Consider the following 11049-nt stretch of genomic DNA (forward strand, 5'->3'; position numbering starts at 1 on the left):
ATGTGTAAAGGCGTCAGCATGCTTCAGTTGGGCTGGCGCCTAGCCGAACCCAGCTAGCAGAACCGAACAAGTGTGCAGGCATACTCTCTTAAAAGACATTTGCTAGTTTTTCAAGCGAATGTATTTTCAGGGAGTATGTGAGCACACTCGTTTGGTTGGCCTAGGCGCCAGCCCAACTGGAGCATGCTGACGCCTTTAGGTGGGCCTCGTGCAGTATGTTTCCCTGATTTGAACATGGGGTCACAGAGAAACTCTGGGTTATGTCAGTAACATCCAGAGAGGTTTCTGATTTCTTCCTACAAATGGGGCTCTATCTTTTGAATGGTTTAAGCTACAAAATAGTATGACCCCATCACTGAAAGATACGACTCTCAGGAACACGTGTCTTTTGTTTTCTTCCACAATGCCCACATTAGAACAGAGTGGACAAGACCAGGCACTAAATGTGACGGGGGAAATAACACCATCTCAATGATGTTCTTTTAAACACAGGAAATCATACAACATTATTGCCTGATGATCATCTGAACTTCCCAATACCTTTCTGATGCATTTCAGTCACTTCAAACCATACTTCCTTCAGACTGAAATACTGTCAAAAGTACTGACAGAAGGATTTGAAATCATCATAGCCCCAATACAAAAAGTACATTGACCATTGATTACATCACTTTTTTTTACATGGTGGGTCGTGATTTTTTTTTTTATACATCAAAATAGTGTCGCGGGTCAAAAGAGTTTCGGAACCCCTGGCCTAGTTTACACTGTGACCTAATAAGGACCCTGTGAAATAGGCCTTCATTTACCTAACAATTATTGCAATGCAACAAATCAATCAGCAAAAATGTTTCTATTTCGGAAGCTTAGGACTGTGTTAATTTACCCATAACACAAGTTCATGTAAAGATACAATTCAATTCACTGCATAACGAGAAGAATAAACAAAGACGAAGTCATTAAAAAAATATATATTCTATGGAGGGGAACATGTAAACAAACACCTTTGAGAAACACTTGATTGATTTACGCAGGTTCCCCGCCCCCGTCGCTCTGTGATTAGGCGCTCCAATAGAGGGAGTGACTTCGCCTCCCTCCATATATATCCCATTCAATGCATCCGCCAACAACAGAGCATGCAGAGCGATCAAAAACAATGGTGCCATTTACGAACACGGGGAGAAACCGAATGGTATCGGCGCGTAAATCATAGTCTGGCAGTCAATAGCAGACGGAGAAGAGTGGTCGATTTTTACAGAATAACGTCAAATCAATACATAATAAATCGGTGTGCTGTGTGGATTCCCTACCATTTTATCAGACAGACGAGACACCCACAGGCTACTCCCCAAGAACACCGTCTGCGCCAAGGATGAGTTTATCAGCATCTCTTGATTAATCGTACTTCACAACCTACTTGCATGCGCTAATTCGTTGGCACTTGGAAGCAGACGAATTCAACAGTGAGTGATGATGGAGTGTACCTTGCTGGGTTTGGGATGGTGCATGTTTTTTGCACTCGTTCTACACAGGTCGAGCTGCGCCGCGGCGAAGGAGCTACAATGCCAGGAGATATCCGTGCCCTTATGCAAAGGAATCGGATACAACTACACCTACATGCCCAACCAGTTCAACCACGACACACAGGACGAGGCAGGGCTGGAGGTGCACCAGTTTTGGCCCCTGGTGGAAATCAAGTGTTCTCCGGACCTGAAGTTCTTTCTCTGTAGCATGTACACTCCTATTTGCCTGGAGGACTACAAGAAGCCCCTGCCGCCGTGTCGGAGTGTCTGTGAGAGAGCCAAGGCAGGCTGTGCGCCTCTGATGAGACAGTACGGGTTCCCGTGGCCAGACAGAATGAGATGCGATTTATTACCAGTGCAAGGTAACCAAGATACACTATGCATGGACTACAACAGAAGTACGACGACTGTTTCTCCAGTGGTTGCAAAGCCCACACATCGTCCTGTTAAACCAGTAAACCCACGGAAGAAAAATGGACAAGGCCGTTCTAACGACCCCAGTAAACACAAACCTCCGAGTTCTCCATGCGAACCCCAGTGTCACTGCCGCGCTCCCATGGTTCCAGTCAGCAACAGTAATCCTCTATATAACAGAGTTAAAACAGGACAGATACTCAACTGTGCCATGCCTTGCCACAACCCTTACTTCTCCCAAGACGAAAGGACATTTACTGCATTCTGGATAGGACTATGGTCCGTATTATGTTTTATCTCTACTTTTGCAACAGTGGCAACTTTTTTAATCGATATGGATCGTTTCAAATACCCGGAGCGACCCATTATATTCCTCTCTGCTTGTTACATGTTTGTTTCGGTCGGCTACATTGTCAGACTAATTGCTGGACATGAACAAGTGGCTTGTAACATGGAGCATGATACCGAACACATCCACTACGAGACTACCGGCCCTGCGCTTTGTACCATTGTTTTTCTACTTATCTACTTTTTCGGCATGGCAAGTTCTATTTGGTGGGTCATTCTGTCTCTTACCTGGTTCCTGGCTGCGGGGATGAAGTGGGGGAATGAGGCCATAGCCAGTTACTCCCAGTATTTTCATTTAGCTGCCTGGCTGATACCCAGCATGAAATCAATAGCTGTGTTGGCGTTGAGTTCAGTGGATGGTGACCCTGTGGCAGGAATATGCTACGTTGGCAATCAGAATTTGGATAATCTCCGGGGCTTTGTTTTGGCGCCTTTGGTTATCTATCTTTTCATTGGAACTATGTTCCTCCTGGCTGGGTTTGTGTCACTGTTCCGGATCCGGAGTGTTATAAAGCAAGGAGGGACGAAAACAGACAAGTTGGAGAGACTGATGATCAGGATAGGTATTTTTACAGTGCTTTACACTGTCCCAGCCACGATTATAGTAGCATGTTACTTCTATGAGCAGCACAACAGACAGACTTGGGAAATAACCCACAACTGTTCATGCTTGTCGGAGCATGAAATGCAGAAGCCGGACTATGCTGTGTTCATGCTGAAATATTTCATGTGCCTTTTAGTTGGCATCACGTCCGGCGCGTGGGTCTGGTCGGGAAAAACTCTAGAATCCTGGAGGACTTTTTGTACCCGCTGCTGCTGGGGCAGCAAGGCCACGAGCGGGTCAATGTACAGTGACGTTAGCACGGGATTGACGTGGAGGTCCGGTACAGTGAGCTCTGTCTCTTGTCCCAAACAGATGCCATTGTCACGGGTTTGAAAAGGAAGAATGGACCACTAATTGCGTTGGGATTGACCATCAGCGTGTTCCAATTAGCACATTAACATTAATTAGCACATTTTTCTTGCACAATGAGACCCGCATCAAGTTTAGAACCATATAATCAGAAGAATTAGAGGCTTTGCCTAATTTTTACCTACAGAATGAGCTTTTCACCTGCAAAATGAGCTTTTCAAAGATGATTTGAAGTAGGCTATGCCTTAATGTCATACGGGTTTCGTTGGTGCTTAATGTATTTATATAATTATTGATGTACAAACATTGTAAATTTGTATATACAATTTATACGAGATTGAATATATGTATAATTCACTTTGATAGAAGATCTTTATTTTGGTAATAAAAGTAATTTTATTACATTTTTACCTGTGCGTCTTGATAGTCATTCTGCGCCAAAGCTGCGCACCACTTTCTATATTTTGCAAATGTAATTTTTGCTTTTCTGTCTTTATGCCGTGATACGAGATTTTTGGATAAGTAGAACCCCCTATTCATATTTGTCAAATAGTGATCTAATTATTAATTCATATAAATGTAATAGGCCTACACAACAGTTGGTTGTTGGGTTCTTTTTGGGTAGCATTGTGGAAAAAAGTACACTACACATTGTAACGAGCAGTGGTGGTTGGCTGTTGCGTTCCTTTTTGTTATGGTGGGGATCACTGTTAGATATTCTAGATGCAACCACAAGCAGTGGGGTACGAGGAGGATTCATAAAAACGTTGAAATGGCAGTGAAAGCCCTACATGTGGTCTGTTCAAGTAATCCTCTCTTGAGGGAACCCCTCTGTGCAACAATTATGTTACAAACGCTGCGTAATCTGCCCCCAATTAATACTCATGACCCAGTGAAACATGTCACACACTGACCTGCATATGAATATGAAATCAAAGGGATTCTACTACTATTCCTATTAAGGTTTGTGTGGGGCAGAGTTCTGGATACCCACCACTCTTACTGTCAAGATGTCATAGGCCTTATAATTAAGATGTCAGACAGTGAGGGAGGGAAGACTGGGTGAATCCCAAATGACACTCTATTCCCTATATAATGCACTACTTTTGACCTGAGCTACATGGGCCCTGGTCAAAAGTAGTGCACTATATGGGGAATAGGGTGCCATTTGCGACTCAATCCACACTCAATAGGTGACCCTATGTTTTCCCAGTCTGGTCTCATAGATTATTGATAGTGCACGTAAATCCGGAAAATAGTATGATATGTTACATTTGGTATGGTTTTATTTAACAAGGCAAGTCAGTTAGGAACAAATTCTTAATTAGAATGACAGCCTACCCCAGCCAAACCCTCCCATAACCCGGATGACGCTTGGCCAATTGTGGGCCGCTCTATGGGACTCCCAATCACGGCCGGTTGTGATACAGCCCGGGATTGAACCAAGCTCTACAGTGACACCTCTAGCACTGTGAAATATTGCCTTAGACCCCTGTGCCACTTTTTAGCGATTATGGTTACAAAAGACAGATGGTTACTTGTCCGGGTGGTTGGGTAGGTGTATAGCACGAATGTCTAGCAACCCTAAGGTTGTGAGTTCAAATCTCATCACGGAAAACTTTAGTATTTTCGCTAAGTAAGAGCTATTCAACTACTTTTTAGCCACTTTGCGACTACTTAGCATGTTAGCAAAAGCTTCCCCTAACCATAACCTTAACCCTTTTAGCTAAACTTTACCCTAACCTTAAGCCTTTAACATAACTCTTAACCCTAATGCTTAGCCTAGCTAACTTTAGAATTCATAACATATTATACGTTTTTCAAATTTTTAAGATATTGTACATTTTGCTAATATTTCTAATTGGTACAGAATTACACAATGCTCTGGGACCAGGCTGCAGCTCATGGTTAAAAGGTCATTAAGACTCGGTGGGTGGTCGGTTTACTGTGTATCTGACCATAACAGAGCTTAAACAGCTGGATTATCTTCTTAACAAGCATAAAGAAACTATTGCATTTGAAAACTGCAAATAGCACCACTGCTTGGTGCGAACACACTTGTGTTTTAGAGGCCCAAGCCTACAAAATGAGGCCTGTGTTTACTTTATCAAAGTTAAACAGTGTGTTTACTGTTTAGCCAATACCCAGATATATAATAATATGAAATTAAAATGTATTTGTAAATAAATTAAAATGTTTTTATCCATTTGGAGATTTAGAAGAGGTCATGTCCATCACAAATCATTGGCTTACCTCTTAAAACTGTCCAACCAAACAGGGACTTGACAGCATGATGTTGGTGGGACCCAGTTGTAATTGCTCTCATCCTAGTTCATAAACTGCAATCCTGACTTAATTTGACATTTATTTAAAAGATAGACTGTATCAACTTGGCTACTGCAGTCAGTGATACCATACTGCCACCCTGTGGACAAAGAATATCCCCATGAGTTACAAGCTTTCAACAAACCTGTAACAAGCACTTAATAAACATTATTTCAAAAATAATAAAAATGTATTAAATATGCACAATATCACATTATCAATTGAATATATTTAGTTATTTAGTTTTTTCAATACCTTTAAGTAATTGACGTTCCAATAAAATATAAAACAATTGGTAGGCTTATGCTATTTTAACAATATATAGTGGACAAACAGGTGGCTACAACTATGCTTCAGCTCAGAGACAAACTCATATGTTGCTTCCCAAATTGCACCATATTTCCTATATAGTGCACAACTTTTGACCAGCCCTAGTCATTTGGGACGTAACCAGAGATTCTTCCAATCCAATGCAGAGAGGTCAGGGCGTGTGTGTGTGTGTGTGTGTGTGTGTGTGTGTGTGTGTGTGTGTGTGTGTGTGTGTGTGTGTGTGTGTGTGTGTGTGTGTGTGTGTGTGCAGGTCAGGCTGTGTACACTCTAGGCTAAAATCAACAGAGGAAATGAGATCATGGAGGTCACGCCAGATCCACCTCCTGCCAAGATAAACAGGAAGTTCACTAGTGGGTACAGGAAGGGACCATCACTTAGAGGCCATCCATAGTATGTGTCCCAAATGGCCCAGGTCAAAAGCATTGCACTTCCTAGGGAATAGGATGCCATTTATTAATAAGGGCACATTGAATGGTGTCTTTGTCTACTGATTGATTGAGAAACATCTGTTGAAATTGAATACAGAAGTAAGATGGTGCCACAGTTAAAAAGGCCACATAACTGTGACAGAAAATCCAAACGTATACAGAATATTGTACATCAACGTATACAGTACATTGGCTAACATCGAGACAATTCCATAAGGATTCTGCAAGGAAAACATCAAAGCAAGTATTTTATTCTGTTTTAGATGAACTGACTACTGATTTCAGCCAGAGGGATTGCTGGCCACCCCTCGGGTTTTACTAGGATCTGTGTCCCAAATAAAATAAAATTGTATTTGTCACATGTAAACAACAGGTGTAGACTAAGAGTGAAATGCTTACATACGGGCCCTTCCCGACAATGCAGAGAAAAAAATATATAAGAAAAATAAATACCTGAAGGAATAAATACACAATAATAAACGATAACTTGGCTACAGACACGGGGTACCAGTACCGAGTCAAACCGCAGGGGTACGAGGTAATATATGTACATATACAGTACCGAGTCAAACCGCAGGGGTACGAGGTAATTGAGGTAGGCAGATCTATGTACATATACAGTACCAGTCAAAAGTTTGGACACACCAACAGATTCAAGGGTTTTTCTTAATGTTTTACTATTTTCTAGCTTGTAGAATAATAGCGAAGACATCAAAACTATGAAATAACACATATGGAATCATGTAGTAACCAAAAAAGTGTTAAACAAATCAAAACATTTAAAATGGTGGATTCTTCAAAGTAGCCCCCCTTGCCTTGATGATAGCTTTGCACACTCTTGGCATTCTCTCAACCAGCTCCACGAGGAATGCTTTTCCAACAGTCTTGAAGGAATTCCCACATATGCTGTGCACTTGTTGGCTGCTTTTCCTTCACTCTGAAGTCCAACTCATTCCAAACCATCTCAATTGGATTGAGGTCTGGTGATTGTGGTCAGGTCATCTGATGCAGCACTCCATCCTTGTGTTATTTCATAGTTTTAATGTTTAAACTATTATTCTACAATGTTGAAAATAGTAAAAAATTTAAAAATAAACCTTGAATGAGTAAGTGTGTCCAAACTTTTGACTGGTACAGTAGGTAAGGATAAAGTGACTAGGAAACGGGATAGATTATAAACAGTAACAGCAGCGTATGTGATGAGTCAAAAGAGTTAGTGCAAAGCGGGTCAATGCAGATATTCCAGGTAGCTATTGCGGTGATGCAGCCAGTCAAAATGCTCTCAATGGTGCAGCTGTAGAACTTTGAAGATCTGAGGGCCCATGTCAAATCTTTTCAGCCTCCTGCGGGGGAAGAGGCATTGTCGTGCCCTCTTCATGACTGTGTTGGTGTGTGTGGACCATGATAATCGTAACACTGAGGATCTTGAAGCTCTCAATCTGCTCTACTACAGCCCCATTAATGTGGATGGGGGCGTGCTCGGCCCTCCGATTCCAGTCCTATCACCATCGTGTCGTCAGCAAACTTAACAATGGTGTTGGAGTCGTGCGCGGCCACGTAGTCGTGGGTGAACAGGGTTTACAGGAGGGGACTAAGCACGCACCCTTAATCACACACCCCCGTGTTGAGGGTCAGCGTGTCGAATGTGTTGTTGCCTATCCTCACTGCATGGTACAGTTGAAATCGGGATTCATCCGTGAAGAGCACACTTCTCCAGCATGCCAGTGGCCATCGAAGATGAGCATTTGCCCATTTAAGTCGGCTACGAAACCGAACTACAGTTGGGTCAAGACCCTGGTGAGGACGGAGACGGTTTCTGACAGTTTGTGCAGAAATTCTTTGGGTGTGCAAACCTACAGTTTCAACAGCTACCCAGGTGGCTGGTCTAAGACGATCCCAAAGGTGCTGTACAAATAGTTTTGCCCATGCTGGCGCTGCAGACTGCTATATCGGTCTGCTAATACATGACTATTAAAGGCCCAGTGCACTACCTTTGTGAGAAATATTTTTTCTATTAATATATATATTTTCTTCTAATTTTCCAGGGGGTGCTGCAGATCCCCCTGCACCCATACTTCTCATGGCTATGGCCACACCTGTCAGGTGGATGGATTATGTTGGCAAAGGAGGAATTCTCACCAACAAGGATGTAAACAATTTGTGCACAAAGTTTGAGAAAAATGTTTTTTTGTGCATATGGAACATTTCTGGGAACTTGTATTTCACATAATAAAACATGGGACCAACACTTTACATGTTGTGTTTAAATGTTTGTTCAGTGTATGTTCAGTGAAGCAGGCTCTCTAATTCCTTTACCACTATATCTTCAGACAGGGTTGTATGGCTATATCTGTCAGTCCATGTTCGTGAAAGTGTGTATGTATGAGTTTGTGAGTAAGTCAATGTATGCATGACATTTCCATTTCCATATACAGGAAAAACAACAATTTTGCATATCTATTCTATGTTGCCTCTACTCTGACAGTGTTTTCTAATTCTTCAATACACAGAGATCACTAATAGCCTTTATACTGTCTCTCCACTTATTTCCATTACACAACAGAGTCATATTCACTAGGCCCCAAACAAAGAAAACATACTAAAACAGGAAGGGACTTCCTGACTTTGTCCTGTAAGAAATGCTCGTTTTCGTTTTCTGTTGCAAAACAGTTTGCTACGTTTTGATACGGTTCACAATAATGAATGCAACCCTGTAGGCTTGCTGGGAATCGTCCATTGTTTGTAGTGATCTCTACATTTACTCCGACATCAACATCCAAGGAGTGAGAATGGATTTTTCTGTCACCAAGGACAACAAACATATAATCCTACTGAATTCTCTTTGCAACATGCAATCTGGTCTCAGAGAAAGACTTATACTATATGTCCTCCAAGATGTATTATAAGTTACATCATCCAATTCGTATGCTATTTATTGTATGATCAGGTAAAACATATACTCTACGTCCTCTCATTCCTATGATATTGTACAACTGCTATTCCATTCATAATGTAACCTAACATACTAAATGAAGGAGAACGGAGTTTCTTACCAAATCTTACATTTTTTTATTTTTTTTGAGGACAGGTTGATATTTTATATATATTTTTGATGTTCTCTTATGCTCAATGCTGAATTCTCTGCCTAAATTAATCTATCACTAGTTTCTGTCAACCATGAGATCTGAGTACTGTAACAACAGCATATAGGACCAGTGAGGGTTGGATCATTTTCAGATGAACATGGCTCTGGTCAAAAGTAGTGCACTATTTAGGGATAGGGTGCCATTTGGGCTGCATATGAAGAGTGGATCAATAAGGTTGAGTAAGAGCTGACTCACTGTTATGGTTTTCCCATGTGAACACCAAACATCATGCTTGCAAAACAAATTCAGAAAATAAAAATGATTTAAAATATAAAAATAATTAAGTTACAATTTACAGTTAAGGAAAAATATCTACATACAGTATGTATAGGTATTTTAAAATGGATTAAGAATTTTTCATCTCTGGCAGAGTGGTTCTTTCTTGTATCTGCATTTTCATTTATCTACCAGTGGAGGGCAGTAAAGAAAATGGCATACACTTATTCAGATGTTACGCGACCTTGTTGTTTCATGGACTTTTAATTTTTATTTATTTAAATAGGCAAGTCAGAACAAATTCCTATTTACAATGACAGCCTGCCCCGGCCAAACCCTAAACAAACAACGCTGGCTCAATTGTGTGCCGCCCAATGGGACTCCCAATCACAGCTGTTGTGATACAGCCCGGAATTGAACCAGGGTCTGTAGTGACGCCTCTAGCACTGAGCTGCACCACTCAGGAGCCCTAAAACAAACAAGGTAATGATTATGGCAGCCCCATGTATACATAAATGTTTAATAGTCTGTACAATTACTTAAAAAACAAATAATATAAATGCAGAGAACTTGCCTACGAATTGAACAATGAAACAACATCCCTGTCCCAGACAACTATATCTGAATGTAGGCATACATTTAAGATGCATATACCACAACCCCATTCCTTTAATTAACTTTTGACCTACCAGCATCATCACCCACTTACCCGGAGTAAGTTGTTCCAAGAGACCACTTTCTTTGGAAAAGATACACTACTAAAGTATGTGGACGTTCTTTATACCACTCCAGCCGGCGCTTGGCATTGTGCATGGTGATCTTAGGCTTGTGTGCGGCTGCTCGGCCATGGAAACCCATTTCATGAAGTTCTCGACAAACAGTTCTTGTGCTGACGTTGCTTCCAGAGGCAGTTTGGAACTCAGTAATGATTGTTGCAACCGAGGACAGATGATTTTTACCTGCTACGCGCTTCTGCATTCGGCGGTCCCATCCTGTGAGCTTACGTGGTCTACCACGTCGCGGCTGAGCCGCTATTGCCGTACTCAGAATAACGGCGCTTACTGTTGACTGGCGCAGCTCTAGCAGGGCAGAAATTTGACCAACTGACTTGTTGAAAAGATAGCATCCTTTGTAGCTTAGTTGGTAGAGCATGGTGATTTCAATGCCAGGGTTATGGGTTTGATTCCCACGGGGGACCAGTATGAAAATGTCTGCACTCACTACTGTAAGTTGCCCTGGATAAGAGCATCTGCTAAATGACTAAAATGTCAATCCTATGACGGTGCCATGTTGAAAGTCACTGAGCACTTCAGCCAATCTACTGCCAATGTGTGTCTATAGCGATTGCATGACTGTGTGCTTGATTTCATACAGCCACAGTGTGGCTGAAATAGCCAAATCCACTGATT

At 41.7% G+C, this 11049-nt stretch overlaps 1 protein-coding gene across 1 annotated transcript; it reads left to right on the forward strand.

The window, feature by feature from the left end:
- The first annotated feature begins 1105 nt into the window (after nucleotides 1–1105).
- On the forward strand, nucleotides 1106–3605 carry LOC112226992 (frizzled-8). Its single transcript, XM_024391752.2, has one exon. The coding sequence runs from the start codon at nucleotides 1468–1470 to the stop codon at nucleotides 3217–3219; it is 1752 nt and encodes a 583-aa protein (XP_024247520.1). The 5' UTR covers nucleotides 1106–1467; the 3' UTR covers nucleotides 3220–3605.
- The last annotated feature ends 7444 nt before the right edge of the window (nucleotides 3606–11049 follow it).

Source organism: Oncorhynchus tshawytscha, linkage group LG28 (genome assembly GCF_018296145.1).
Source record: "Oncorhynchus tshawytscha isolate Ot180627B linkage group LG28, Otsh_v2.0, whole genome shotgun sequence".
Lineage (NCBI taxonomy): Eukaryota > Metazoa > Chordata > Actinopteri > Salmoniformes > Salmonidae > Oncorhynchus > Oncorhynchus tshawytscha.